Consider the following 15,577-nt stretch of genomic DNA (forward strand, 5'->3'; position numbering starts at 1 on the left):
TTTTTTCTTATAAAAGGAATAAGCACATGTTATTTTAACAGTGCTACTGAAAAAAAAATATCTTTAAGAATGTAAAATGTCATACATATGATCTTTTTAACCTGGCACATATAAATTTTAGTCTCTGGACAACTCTGTTAAAGTCCAATATACAAAAGGATTTCAAAAGTTAGAGGAAAAACAGAATTTATAATGGGATTTGTCCACGGCTTTTGAAGCCCTTTGTACAGGGCTTTAATCAAGTTGCCCAAAGACTAAAGTTTCAGTGTACTAGGTTAAATGATCGTATGAGCCTCAATATTTCTAAATCCTATGTAGATACCCTTACAATATTTTGCATTGCCTTTTGTGTAAATATCATTAATAAATCTTTATTTCCCACTTTCAGCTTCCTAAATACCTATATTTTGCTGCCTGCCTAAAGTCTATAGAGTTTGCGCTGTACAAGCCAAATTCCTTTATCACGTATTGTGCACACAAAAACGTAAGCCAATAAAAACCCTGCCTCTAGGGGCTTGGTTTAGGCATTAGGACTTTCCTAGTCAAGTTTATCTATTTGTCACAATCTGTCTCCTACGTCTTTCACGGTCATGTTACAACAATGATGAGACTGTTATAAAATGATGGTGACAGTCAGTTCAATAGAGATCATCTCCTACGATTACAACAAGTTCTCTGGGCTTTCAAAATCTCAACTCAACCTCAAATCCATAGGTCATTTTTAAAAAGTTATTATTGAGCAGACAAAAAAGGAAAAGCAGCATAGATGAATTCAAACACAGACTGTCTCCCTTCAAGTGGTTTTGTTGCTGTTGCTTTAATCCTGGAACTCACACAACCTTTCCGATCTGTAACACACACTGAGCCTATCTGTGAGTCATTTACTTCATGGATAGTCTTATTGCTCAGCTCCATGGAGCAGCAGCACTGGCTCCATCCAGGGCATTAGTTAGGGTTCCCCAAGGAACAGCACGTGAGAGAAATCGATAGACGTAGATAGCAAAAGACCGATTTGAAGGAATTCGCGAATGTGATAGTGGGGGCCGCTGGCAAGTCCAAACTCTGTAGAGCAGGTAGCAGATTGGAAACTCTTGAAGCAAATCCATTTTCTTCCAGGAAACCTCACCTATGGCTCAACTAATTGAATGAGGCTCAGCCTTCAACTGTCTGAATGAGGCCGACCCATATGATGGAAAGTAACCTGTTTAGCTTAAAGTCAACTGATTATAAATACCATCCTGGCAACATTAAGACTAGTATTTGATGAACAACTGAGCACCACAGCCTGCCCACATAAACTTAACCATCACACATGGAAATGTGCTAGAAGTGAAGAATTTCAGTGCCATCCCCGCAAACTGAGACAGCGCATGCACTTTAACAAGGATGGATGATTCACGTGTTGACTGAAATGTGGGAAGCATGGGTCTAGAGACACATACCTAAAGCAGATGATAGGTGATACAAGAGAGTCAACTCAAATATCTCCTTAAGGTAAGGCAAGGCGGCCCATCAGGTTCCACGAGAAAAGGGATTTAAACTGCTTTTAAATAGATAGTCAACTGTCCACATCCCGGGATAAAGGACGGGGAAAAACAATGCTAAGAAAGGACCAAGAATAAAGCCCTTTGCCTGCCACAGGCATCTGCACCATCCTACCAAGTATGCATTCAGAAATAACCAATGAAAATTCTCTCATATGCATGGTTTACTTTCCATTTTTATGGATGATATATATGAGGTTTAAAAACACAATGAAATTTCATTTTCTGCTCCATACCATCAGAATATTGTTTTCTATGGAACACAGACATGCACACACAAGTAATAGAGAGATGAAAGAAAACAAGCCCACAAAGATCATTTCGTGGTGGATATTAAATAGATTAGATATTCATGGTAAATTGGAGTTGTTTATAGTGAGCTATACATTAATGTCATAATTTTTTATTGAAATCTAAAATCCTTTTTGGGGGTGGGGGTGGTGAATTCAGTGCATGTATGTCTCAGTAAAAGTAGTTAAAACTGTAACCCTTTTTTCAGATAAATTCAGTGACATAAATTCAGTACTATTTTTGTTCTTTCACTAACGTAAGAAAAAGAACTCTCCTATTCTAAAGGAAGTTTACCAAATGAATTCAGGTATAGCCATTCTTCACATAAGCTATAAATAATTGCTTCCATCTATTTCTGCAAATAAAAAATGTCTCTTTGCCTGATTAAACTTCTTCATCATCTGAGAACTTTTCTTCTGCAAATTTGTAGTTGGAAAATTTGTCAGTAGATGCTTGCTTGTCAAAATGAGTTCTTTTCTATTGCTTTGGGAAAGCAGTCATGTAGTTAATTATTTGGAGGAGGAGAGCATCCTGTGCTAACAGAAAAACACTTGACAAAATATCCACACCTAAGTGTTCAACCAAGATCCCAGTAGCAGACTCCGTGTTTGTACTACATATTAAAACTTGAACATAAGAAAGCAGAAGTGGCCAAAACACCCTTTGCAAAGCAATAAGAAAAGTCCCGTAGGAACCAGTGCTGCTTGTCATGGCTCCCCCCAGACTCTTTCTCCCCAATGAAGATGACTGTGCTCCCAAAATGAGAAAGCAGATGAGTCTGCAGCGGTAACCTCCACAGCCGTCACCGAAGGGACACCCTGCAGAGGAGACAATTTTCCGGAATGTCACTCCAACATGCACTGACATCCAGTAAGGTTCATTCCATTCTGGAGACGTCTGTTACAAAACAGCTTCGCTATTGACTCATTTTTGTTCCCAAAGATCCATGACAGGGGAGAAGCCGGGGACGGCAGGCAGGCGTTCATCGTGGAACAAGTTGAAAATTAACACAAATAAGTTGCTTACATTCCCCAAAGTGTTTTCGCTTTATGTGCCGCTCTTAAAGCCTCATTATGTAACCTTGGATTTTCTTAGACTCACAGTACTAATATTCTTTTTTTAAATCCTAAACATCAGCATACTCGATATAACCTGACTCCTAGATTCCATTGAGAAAAAAAAAAGAATATAGGGTTATGACTCCCATCCTTTCTGCCTCTTTATAGACTTATTCACAACTGACAAACAAAATGTCACTTGACAAAGCTGTGAAAATGTGACTTGCTTCATTCATCTAAAAAAAAAAGTCCAAAACAAAACATTCTTATTCAGTAGGAAGCAAACTTGGGAATGTATTCTAAATTAATATCTAAAGAATTCCAAGCATGCAGCAGGGTTATATGGATTGCCATTCTTCCCCCTGGATCTTTAAACAGTGTTGAAACATAGCTGCTTGAGATACTTCAGTCCCACCATTTAACAGTGTTCAAAATGCCAAGAGCCAAAAATGTCCCAGTGGCCACTCTACGACAAAGACATCCTTTGAAATTACAATACTCCTATGTGATGCCAAGGGAGAGTTTCTCAGTAAAGAAAGTAAAAAACTTCCACTTCTAAAGAAATCAATAATCCCTGGGATCACAATTAGGAAAAAGAAAAAGCACATTCATTATCAAAGCTCCTGAAATTTTTCCCACTTACAAATCTCAATAAACTCCTTTACCTCTACAACAATGTTTCTACACGTTATTTTAAAGTAAAACATACCATGATTATCAAATCCATACTGAACTGGCGGTTTGTTTTTTGTTTTGCGTTAACTTGATGCTCCCGAGGCATATATAAACATTATTGTAATAAGTCCCACAGAAATGAAGAAGTGGGATAATCATCAAGGACTAAGGGCTTTGACAGCATTGAGACAGAAAGCGCTTTACTTGTCCCCAACACTTAGCGCACTGCTGCTTTTCCATGGGACAAATCACCTACTGGAGGCAGTCTCCTTGAGTCTAACTACATGGGGGGGCCACTGCCTCACTCTCATGTCACAGAATGCCATGGCAAAGAAATCAAGAAACTACAGAATGTGTCAAATTATTATAAGCAAATAGCATCTCCTCTTGCCAAACACTGAGGTACTTGGAAAAAGATACGATGGCAGTGCCCCGAGGAAATGTGAGACGACGTGTAGAACTAACCTCTAAGTACGTGAATCCACATGGGGTTGCGTTTCATTTCTCAGTAAAATGGGCTGTAAAAGTCAAAATTTTTCACTCTTACCCCTATTCCATAGCCATTTTTTATACATGAGGAAATCAAAACACCTCTCTCCAGCTCGCCTATAGCACAAATTTGATTTCTAGTTCTGAAAGTAAACTAGAGGGGAAAAATCTCTAAAGAGAATAAATCACTTCCAGAACATAACAGGAAGTTTTAAAGTAAAACCCTTAAAGTAAATCATTTTAGTGTTCCTTCCTTCCACAGAATTATCTTCAGTAAGTTTTCTCTGCAGAAATACCTCCCATTCACCTGTAAGGAAAAAAGTCATGGTGATAAACTCAAAAAGTAAACACAAAAACTTTATCAAAAACCAAAAGGAACATTACACCACTTCTTTCCGTAATCCCAAAGCACCAGAGAAGCTGACAGATGCGAATGAAAGCTAAATTACGAGAGAAGAGAAGAGAGCAGGCAAGGGGGTCGATAGAAATATGAAAGTGCTGTGCTGTTGAACTTCACCACCTGGGAAACACAGCCAACCAACTCTAAAGGCAAAAGTGGACCATCCCTCTGGTCCATTGAGGCAAAGCTTTTCACTGATGCAGACCTTCAAGGAAAACACCTGACCTGATAAAGGGCTTCAGAGTTTTCACAGGTATGAATGAAGTGCCAGTGGCCACTAGACCAAGAATAAGGCCAGTCTGTGCCACCTTATATCCCAGGTATGGACGTCCTGGGAAGGAAGCTAACACAGTCCAAATAAACATTTTAAATATAAGAAAGTGTCAAAATACATATGAATAGAGACTAACTGTTACCAAACCAAAGGGCAAAGCAAACCCATTGCCATCACATTGATTACGACTCACAGGGACCCAATAGTACAGACAGAGCTACTCCCGAGGGCTTTCCTAGACTGTAAGTCTTTACATGAGTAGAAAGCCTCAACTTTATCCCCAGATTATCTGGTGGTTTTGAACGATGGACCTTGCAGGTAGCAGCCCAGCACGTAACCCACTTTGCCACCAGGGTACCTTATAAGTTACCAAAGAAGTAAATTTAAGAGAAATTCAACTTGTCAAAGAGCAAACTATCAATTTGCTTCTATAAGTCTATCATCAAGATTCAAAAACGTTACAGTACCTGTTAAAGTATACGTAGGAACACAGAGTATTGTGAACGCCTGCTCACAAGGGTGATCATCTGCTATATATATACTTGTACAATATCTATAAGAAACGCACATCTAGAAATATTCTTAATTATGGAACTGCTGAATGTAGCAGTTTATTCCTCAAAGACATATATTAAAAATTCAAAGGAATCATCCATCATTGTATATAATTACACCTGGAATTATTCGAAACATGACGCCTTTTTCACACTGTGAAAAATAGAAAGTATGTAATTCCTAATGCTATGACCCTCTACTTTTTCCAAATAGGATCCCAAATGATGGTAGCCATTCATAGCAGCTTTTGCATTCAAAAGCCTGCCCATATTGCCCATCAAGGCTGCCAGACTTGTCTCACCTATGAAACCATTACAGCCCCCAAAGCCCATATAATACATGGCTATCAAAAACATTCAAAGGATGAATGTTACTATGTTAAAAGCACTTTGGGTAAATATAATTACGTAATAAGAAATCAGGTTTGTCAGTCACATTAGTAAATTTTGTCTTTTTCTAACATTATAAAGGCACCTGGTTTTAGAGAAAAAGCAGTTTTAAACTATGATAAATAGCTGAACCATCAGGGACATTTTAAACAGGTGCTTTTAATGTGCTGAGCAGCAGCAAAGAGATTAGGCAGAGACTGCTCCTAACTCACTGGAATCTAAAAGGTACCTATTTTCCGGGGATGCTGTGGAACGATAGGGTGCATTAGAGCTGAAAACACTAAGTGCAGGTGACAAATGCCCACAGACCCACCAATATAAATTAATAATCACATATATGTGTGATGTGTTGCTGTTAGTTGCCACCAAGTTCATTCCAATTCCCTAGAAAACGAAAGCCAGTGCTCCCTGGTCCTGCTCCATCTTCGGAACCACTGCTATGTTTGGGTCCATGTCGCAGCCACTGCACTGTGCCAATCCATCTCATGAAAGGTCTTCCTCTTTTTGCGGCCCCTCTAATTCACCAAGCATGATATCCTTCTCTAGGGACTGATCCTTCCTAAAAATATGCCCAAAGTGTGTGAGATGCAGCCTGGCAGCAGATTTGTTCCTTCCTCTGTGTGTGGTCACGTATCTCTCTCTTGCTCGCGGTGTATGAAAATCCCTGTGGAGCAGTGATAAGGCACTGCTGGCAAGATTTGGTTTGAAAACACCAACCCATTCCATGGAGGAAAGTGGTGTGGCGGTCTACTACTTCTGCCAAGATTTACAGGCTGCAAAACCCTATGGGTCAGTCCACTCTGTTACTGGATTGCTAAGAGTTAGAAATCATTGGACAGCTATGGGTTCATCTATATGTATCTGTACACACACATACATGACAGTCCCCTCTTTATCTGCAGTTTCGTTTTTCAGTTTCAGTTACTTGCACTCAATTGTGGTCTGAAAATGCTAAATGAGTAGTGTGTCGCAATTTCACACCATCCAACTCCATCCTACACTCCTTGCTCTTCCAGTGCCTGCTTCTTGATGAAGAACAAGAACTGAATCCTTTAGTATGGATTATGACTCAATGTAAAGAAAATTTAAAAGCTCACAACGGGACCAATAAACATCATCGTGATAAACAGACACTAGATTGAACTTGACAAGGACTTTGTTTTGCTTGGATCTGCAATTAATGCTCTTGGAAGCACGAGTCAAGAAACAAAATGAAAATGAAATAAAATACTGCATTGGGCAAATTTGCTTCACAAAACTTTGTAGTGAAGAGTAAAAATGGTAGTTGGAGGGCTAAGGTGCACGTGACGCAGGCAGCAGTATTTTCAATCGCCTCGTGTGCATGTGAAAAGTGGAAGTTCATACAGAAGAACAAAGATATATGGATGCATTAGGGACATTGTGTTGGTGGAGAATATCAAGTGTGCCCCAGTCTTGCAGAGAACAAACAAATCTGTCCTGCACAAAGTGCAGCCAGAACCCTCCCTGGGAGGAAGGCTGGTGAGACTCATCTGCCGTCCTTGGGACACGTTATGGAGAGAGGCCAGTCTCTGTGGAAGGACATCGGCTTGGTAAAGTGGAGGACCAGGGAAAAAGAGGGAGCCCCTTGACAAGATGGACTGACACACTGGCTGCCACAATGGGCTCACACAGAACAGTTTTCAAGGGTGACGCGGGACTGGACACGGTTTCATTCTGTGGTACAGAGTCCCTATGAGTGGGAATCAAATACAAGCTACAATAACTCCATCCTTTACAGGGTGTGGAGCATCCCTTTCTCTAGAATATCCACCCTACAGATGCACACTGGCTAGTTATTGATGATAATCTTCTAGTGTACCTAATTTCTGTATAAGTATTTATGTACTAGACCAAACAATATAGAGAGAGTTATCCTCTGGGGATGTTGGAACATATCCTCTGAGAATAAGGGCAGGGTTTTGTGTGTGTGTGTGTGTGTGTGTGTGTGTGTGCATGTTTTCAATAAAGAGCTCATCAATGGGACAGAGTAGGACAGTCCCACAAGGTTTTCAACTTTGATCTTACAACAATCACCAAGTGTTTTGTTCTATGAAGGAGCTGGATCAGTTTAATCACCTTTTGGGTAGAACCTGAGAACTTAGCCAGTGTGTCCCAAAGACACTCTTTGTGTGCGTGTGGATGTATATATGTAGAGAGTAACACCTGCGAATGTTGGACATTATTTAAAGCAGAAACCTCTCAGATAAGGAAAAAAATCTATTTGCCTCTAATACAGAGTGAGAAAAGAGAGATACGATTGTACCTTGCCACAGACAGAGAACTTATGAGACCCGCAAACACAAGTCAGTGCTGCAGAGGCCCAGCCTCCCAGACCTCCCTGTGTGGGTGTATTCATATATGCAAAAAGCAAGGAAGAGACAGATGGCAGGCAATTTTCTCCATGGAATTTGTACATGTCCAGTAAGTGCTTGTATTTGGGTCACCTGCGAAAATCCCCACGTGACAGAACCAATCGCAGTAACAAAAAGACACTAATGTCTTAGCTTTAATTCTAATTTACTGTATGAAACACACTTGTTCAAAACAGCAAAAAGGGGTTTTTCTAACAGATAGAAGAAAATACCACTGAAAGTATTTCATAAGCTGTAAATTCTCTCCCACTGCATTTTTCCACTGAGAAGGAAAATTTAAAAGTTAAGCAGTACTCCTGTAAACACTGGCTTCTTCCAACAATGGACGGATACAACAGTTTGTGATACAAAGCATCTCTCTCCTTTATTTTAAATGTATAATAACAATTGCTCAATAGGCTTTCACTTAATTCCATGCATGCTTTCAGTGGCTGAACACACTGGAATTTTGAGATGATAATCCCCAATTGGTCCAAAAGCAAGTTAGAGAGAACTCTGTAGGGCGGTGAATTATTGAATGCTGCTCTTCCAACCAAGGTTTCTAACTCCCCCAAATCACCTTCCCCATCATAGGTGTGGTAAAAATATGGGGGAAGATACGGATAGGATTCACCAGTGAGTTTTTGTGAACAGGTGTCCCTGGAATGCCATCTTTCTGTGTATAAAATGAGTCCTTGAAAAATAGGAGGAGGGATCTCATTACCAGCAAGAACTAAGAGTAGAGCATGTCCCATGTCCCTGAGATCCCTGCACAGTGAACCTCCTGGATACAGAAGATAATCAGCATCAGAGGAGCAACTGCAGAAGCCGGCGCTAGAGCATGGAACAGCGTGGTGACTTCCCAAACCACAGAGCAAGTAACATACAGTGCTTTTGTGTAAGAGGCTGGCTTGTGGAGTGGGGGGACTCTGGACATAACTGGGAAAGCTCAGCTTGCTGACTCGTGGAAATGAAGCTGGGTGTCTTGAAGCTGAGGCTTACAGGAGGGAGGTACTTCGGGACACTTACCATAATTCAAGGTGCTAAGCTTACTAACCCAAAGAGCTTGAGGTGAATGCCGTCTGGTGGAAGTTTACAGTGGAGTGATATGCCCCTTTCGGCATTCATTAGCAGAGCTGAAAGAACTCTCTATATGTCCTGTTAAACAACTCTACCCTGAACATTTTTTCATTGGCATTAGAACTTGTTAACATCTTTAATAAACCCTTTAATCACAAATTTTGTCTGTGAGTTCTGTGTAGCCATTATCGATCTTAGAATCCACAGAGGTAAAGAGAATAGCAATTAAGACAACCTACACTACGGCAAGCTAAGAGCAGATGATCATTTCTTAAGAGACTCACATCATATTGGAATCTAAACCCTGTATTAATAATAACAGGAAGCGGAAATACGGAAGAAATAGCTCAGTACCTGTTTAAAGAAATCTTAAAATGTTTCTAAATCATTATAAAGTTTTAATTTCTCCATTCCTTCACTTTAAATCCTGATCATCAAAATTATTATCACTGTTGGAGGGAAACAAAACCCGTATTAGTATTTCTGTTAAAACCATTTTACATTTACTCCCAAATGTACAACTAAGTTGAGTTTGCTCCTAAGTTTGACTAAGAGTTTGGTGTGATTTAAATCCAAGAGTACACTAATCTACTTCATTTATCCAAGTTTTATACAATTATTGCAAAATGGGACAACTAAGGAACCTATAGGCTTCCCATTGGCCAACAGAGTGAAAAAACTCTTCAAAGAAGTCAAAAACTAACTTCCTACTTCCATAATATCAAATTGCCTTTCTGTTTGACTAATGTGTTATTTTACCAAAACGTGAAAGCTGAAATATATAGAAGCTGTTATTCCTTATTTACGTGCGTATATGTCATGCCAACAATTGGATTATATGGGCAAAATGAAATCAAACTTCAAAAGAACAGTCATGGTTTATCTTTGATGCTTGGAAATAAACCTACTCCACTCTTACTTTTATCTCCATGGGAGACTTATAATGGTATTTTTAAGGGGGAAGGAAAACAGGGAAAATGATGCAATGCCATTCTCAACAAAATATGTGAACAGAGCAGGGAATTTAAGGTCAGCAAGCTTGTTTTCCACTGACCTAAAGCTTTCTTTCCCACATCTCTCCAGAAAATTAGGGAGGGTCTTTCACTGAGACAGACAACATAACTTAAAATTTGGCGAAGATAGCATATTTATCATTCCCACAGTCATTACTACATTGTATGCAAAGGGGGTGAAGATGAAGCAGAACCCAAATGTGTTTCTTCATCATATATTGTGAGTCCTACAGTTCTGCAGCTGGTTTCATCACATTATAGGCAATGCTTCAGTGTAGCACAGAAACACTTGCAAAAGATTGAATTTTACTATATGGAAATTGATTCTGCTACAAGAAAGTTTTAGGTTACCATTTAATCTCAGTCAAGCTACATGAGACACTGAAAGTAATTGTATGTACAGTTTATAAAGTAAACGCGATCACTATATTTAAAAGAAATGATAACTTTGGGAAGTACCGCAGCAATAATATTTAAGTTTCAGCAACATAAAGCCTTCCTAAAGTAAATGCCAGATTCTTTAGGCTAAAACACAAAGTCTTGATTCATTTAAGCTAGTCAGGCATGAAGAGCCATCTCCCTTCTTGCCTGCTACTTCTTCATTCCAACACAGCCTCCCTTATGGAACTGTATTTCACAAAAGGCCCACAGATGTCATTTAAGGGACGTTTTAGATGTGATTTTATGGGATAGTGGAAATAAACACATTATCGTCATCCTGCAGTTTCTTCTTGGCTCCTCAGGTCCCTGCCCTCTCCAGACCCCGATGAGTTACAGTAGATAGAGTATATTTGAAAAACTACAGTTGATGGTGCATTTTGGCATTGAATAGCTTTAATATGCTTTTTACATTCCAAGTAAGTTCAGTGCTCCTATTAATATGTATTTTCCACTAACTAGGCTACAGAAAAACCAAGTTTGATACTTTTAAGAGGATATAATGGCACACACACTTCTACTGAGACATCAAAAATACACTTTTCAAATTGCAGCAGTGTAATTTGTACTTGGAGGCTCTCAATATATCAGTATAGAAATTCTTTATACCACATAGAGAATACCATCAATTAAAATATATGGATGGATGATTACTCTAAAACCATGAGTGTAGCTAACGAGAAGCCATGAAAATTAATACCTCATTCAATCAATAACACATGAAGGATTTATAATAACTATTAACCAGTAAAGCACAACTGATTTATCATCACACTCACACCAATCTCCAACAGTTACAAAAACCTAGCACTTCTGTCTGATGATTAAAGATGCATTAGACCTATAGAACAATGTCTGTGCAAAGTTAGTACTGCTTTAGTAGAACTCTTTAAAGAATAGTTTCTTCTGACTTGCACTCTTTTAAGGACTGGACAGAAAATACAAATACCATACAGCAGAATTCTTGAATAATCAGTGTGCTACAATAGGAACACACTCTCCATTCCTGGTTTAAATACTTGAGATTCAAACTGTGCACAACAGAGACAGTAATGGTCAAGAGTCATCCCTGTACTTGGACTAGTAAAAAGTCACCCATCTTTGGAAGCAAGGGCTTGTACAGCCAACACTTTAGAAGTAGCAGGTGCACCATCCTGCCAAACTGGAGCAGCTCACCTTATTCTGTCTGCCACAACCACCACTGCGCAAGGCATGCAGTATACTGACTTCAAAAGTCCTGGCCCCATAGCAGCTTCCTATCAACTAGTCAGTGCTAAACACTACACCAAACGCATTAAGGAGGTGTTGCTGAATGTTCCTGGACCTATTACTGGGGAGGGGGAGATTTCTTTAGAGACAAATGGGTGAGAACCAAGATTTGCTGTTTCAAAGCATACGTCTGTGAGCGTGCTTTTAGTCAGAGAGTGGGGACACCAGAGAATTCAGAATATGTCTCCTTACCACTAGGAGAGGAACCTGCCTTCACCCCCCTCACTATCAACCACTCAGCTTAAGCTCACTCACTGGCTGCCTTGTGATGACCCCAGGGATCCATTCACTTTCCATAGCCCAGAGAGGCTGCTGAAAAGCTGTCAGAATAAATCTGTGCACACTTTTTGGATGGTTTAATTTCAATGGAGCATGAAACACCCCAGGACGGTTAATAAGTTTAGCCAGGCGTGCTGTTCTCCCTAATATATTTTAATTATGCATCTGTTTTAATTGTAACCAAATTAAGTCACCGGAAAAGGCACAAATTGGAATTTTCCGTAATGGCTATTGGAGCTTTTCATCAGTTTCTAAACACTAACAACGTTTAAAAAACAGGTAGGGGCACCAGCACAACTGTGACATTTTCCAGAAATCGATGCCGTTTCTTAGACAACACAGTTCAGAACTCATTAGCCACCCAAACTAACCCACACGCAAAAGACAAGTTCAGTCTCTAGGGGCGTCTTCTTCCCCAATTAGCACAAAAGAATCACTAGCGTCTCCTGTAAACCTCCCAAACAGAAGTGAAAACCGAGACTTTCACAAAGTGCTACCCGATCCATTGATCTGGGGGAGCAGGGGTGAGGGGCGGGCGACCACCATTATCTTGGCACAAAGTAAAGTACTCCACACCCTGAAGAGGAAAGTTGAATCGAATCGGTGTACGCTTCCTACTGCCACTATGCTGGCAACTGCCAAGCGTGCGTTTTAACCTCGGGAAATAGTGTCCCATCAATAAAGGGAAATGTTACAGGAAGATCTATTAGGGGGCGGGGAGCGGCTTCCTCTCAGCCCAGACGTAGAATCGCTTAATGGGCTTTGGTTGCACCAAAGAACACCTAGGACTTTTTCTTTCTTTCTTTCTAAAAATACGTTAATAAACAGTTTCCCAAATTGCTGGGATTTCCGTTAGGACACTTAAGCGTCTGCCAACAGCCGAGAAGCAAAGGAGAGAACCTGCTGCAAACCCGAAGCGCGGAACCCCTCTGCCCGCCCCGCGCGCTCACTCGGGTCCCGGCGGGTGCGTCTAGGTGTTCGGGTTTGGGCACCCCCTACACCTCAGGTCCTGGGCCAATGCCTCCACAATGCACTTCGAATCTGAATGCAGGAGGCTTCGGAGCCCCCCGCCCCTTGCTTTCACCCCGCCTTACCTGTCATCGTAGCAGAAATCCGCACTCAGGGTGTTGAGATACAAGGCGAGCCCCAGAGCGCTGCTCACCAACTCTGCAATCATCGCTCCTCCGCCTCCCCTCCGGCTCGGCTCCCAGCGCGAGGGCAGCAGCGGCAACAAAACACAGAAGCATCAATCCCCACCTAACGTCGGCTTCTCCTCCCAGCTTCACTTTTCCCTCGCTTCCCCACCCTCCGTCCTCGCCCTCCCTTCCTCCCTCGGGTCCTTCCAATCCACCGCTCCTGTCCTCCTCCTCCTCCTCCTGCTGCGATCCTCGCTCCTCCGTCCTCCCGGGGTGAAGGAAGGCTCACGCCGCGCTCCCCATGCCCGGCGCCCGCCAGCGGCGTTCGGGCTTCGCGCTCCCCAGGCGGAAGCGCAGGGCTGGTCCTTGGCACCGCTCGCGGTCCCCACCCTAACCCATGGCAATTCGGGTCGCCTAGGTGAGGAGTGGGACAAGGAGGAGGTGGCAGAGTGTGGGGTGGAGGCAGAGGGGCCGGACCGAGCCGGGCTCTGGGACCAGCTGGAGAGAGAAAGAACGGAGGGTGGGCGGGACGGGGCGAGCCGCCTCCCCTCGCCGCCTCCCCAGCGCGGGGCTCCGGGGCCGCTCGGGCGGACTCCTGCTGCCACGGGGGCTGCAGCTCATTGACTCTTTATTAGCTCCCTCGTGGCCCCAGCCCTTCTCCAGTGAAGGGAGGAGCGGCGTCCAGAGTCTCCCGAAGCTCCCGCGTGGGGTTCTCGGCGTTCCCCGCGCGCCTGCGTGTCCGCCCCACCAACGTGGGGTAGCCCAGCCCCTTTCTGGCTCCTCCCAGGCGCCCTCGGCTCGTAGCTCCTCCTACCCGCCCGCCCACCCCCGAGGGGGCGGGGACACTGGAGGCTCCTCCTACCCACCCCCAGCCTTCCATCCTCTAATAGCTTTCACCTTCGATTCCACTCCGGAAAAGCCCTGGGGACCCCTGAGCGACGGCTCGGAAACAGCACAAAGAGGTGGCGGGAGGGCGCCCTCAGAGGGCGGACTAGAGGAGAAAGGAGACCGAGGAGAACGTGACCACGCCAGCGGGGACTGGCACCGCCGGCCAGCGTCAGCCCGCAGGCTGCCAGAGCCTGGGTCTGCCAGGAGTCGGTCTGGTCAGCGGGCAAGGCTTCTGGAGCCCGGGAGATCAAGAGCAAGTGTGGCGCGTGCTGCAGACCTGGTTCGTCAGCGACAAGCTGGCAGCCTCTCACCTGGGCACGCGGTGCGAGAGCAGACATGAGGCACCAAGAGGTGCCAGCTCGAGGAACCCTGAACCTACTGTCCTCCTGAGACTCAGGAGACGCTCCTGGAAGGGGGAAAGGTTAAGAAGAAAGGGTGCGAACAAGAAAAGAGAAAGAGACCCCCTGTCTGCAGCTTGCAGAGGTCTCTGGAGCGATAGTGGCGCAGACCCTCAGGGCCCAGAAAGACAGACGCCTCGAGTGCAAACCAGTGCAACACCATCCTTTAACCTAGGACGGCCCACAGCGAATCACTGCCCCCCTTTCCTTTCCGCCCGGATGCAGGATGGGATGGAAGACGTCCAACACGGTGAAATACGGTGTCAGAGGCTGGCCCTGGAGAAAGAGTGCTGGGTACTGAAGCTGCGGGAGCAGAGAACCGCGGGCTGCCTGCCTGCCGCACCTCCTCCTGCCTCGGCCCTTCTCAGGCGACTGAGCGGCTCCCAGGACACGACGAGCACTCCTGCAGCGCACCCTGCTGTATGACAAGTGCAGTGCAGTGCGTGCGACTCCCGCCCCATGTCAAGAGCTGTCCCTAACCAGCACCTACCTACTTGTCAGGGCTGCGGCAAGAAATTAGAACCCCTGAATAACTGGCAGGGGCCTAAGCAATAATGCTGTGGTTTGGCGCCTGCAAAACAAGGTTACATCTGTGCCCGATTTCACAAAGAAGCTCACATATAGACAAGGAGGAGGTGATGAATATTGATTATAGCTATTCTGCCATCCACTTAGCCACATTTTTTCTGCCCTCAGAGAAGTGTACGCAAACCCAAGTGCAAGGAAACCGTACCTTCAATGACAAGGAATGGTATTTCACCTCCCCTCACCTCCTTATTCCTTGCCCATGTTGAAAAGTTTTAAAAACCGTGTCATTTGCCCCATCGAAGTCATCTATTGTCTGTGTCCCTCCGCAGCCATGGTGTTGAAGCTGGATCCTCATACAAGGAGGACGATGCTGTATCAAAGCGGAGAGCACGTGCTCTAGAATCATGCCTGGCTGGAGGGCCTACTCCGATGTTATTATCAGGATGATCTTTGGCCCATCAGTTGACTTCTAGCCTCCTCCGTACTCTCATCTTAAAAACA

The 15,577-nt window shown here is 43.5% G+C and overlaps 1 protein-coding gene across 1 annotated transcript in view; it reads right to left on the reverse strand.

Moving 5' to 3' along the window:
• The window catches only part of TMTC2 (transmembrane O-mannosyltransferase targeting cadherins 2), a 512,083-nt gene extending 498,694 nt beyond the window's left edge, over window positions 1-13,389 (reverse strand). The window contains exon 1 of the mRNA XM_004700423.2: window positions 13,221-13,389. Coding sequence (XP_004700480.1) covers window positions 13,221-13,303 — 83 coding nt within the window. The 5' untranslated portion in view covers window positions 13,304-13,389. The remainder of the gene's footprint in view (window positions 1-13,220) is intronic.
• Window positions 13,390-15,577: the final 2,188 nt, after the last annotated feature.

The sequence above is a fragment of the Echinops telfairi genome, unplaced genomic scaffold, assembly GCF_000313985.2.
Source record: "Echinops telfairi isolate 266 unplaced genomic scaffold, ASM31398v2 ScPeMD7_2;HRSCAF=8, whole genome shotgun sequence".
Lineage (NCBI taxonomy): Eukaryota > Metazoa > Chordata > Mammalia > Afrosoricida > Tenrecidae > Echinops > Echinops telfairi.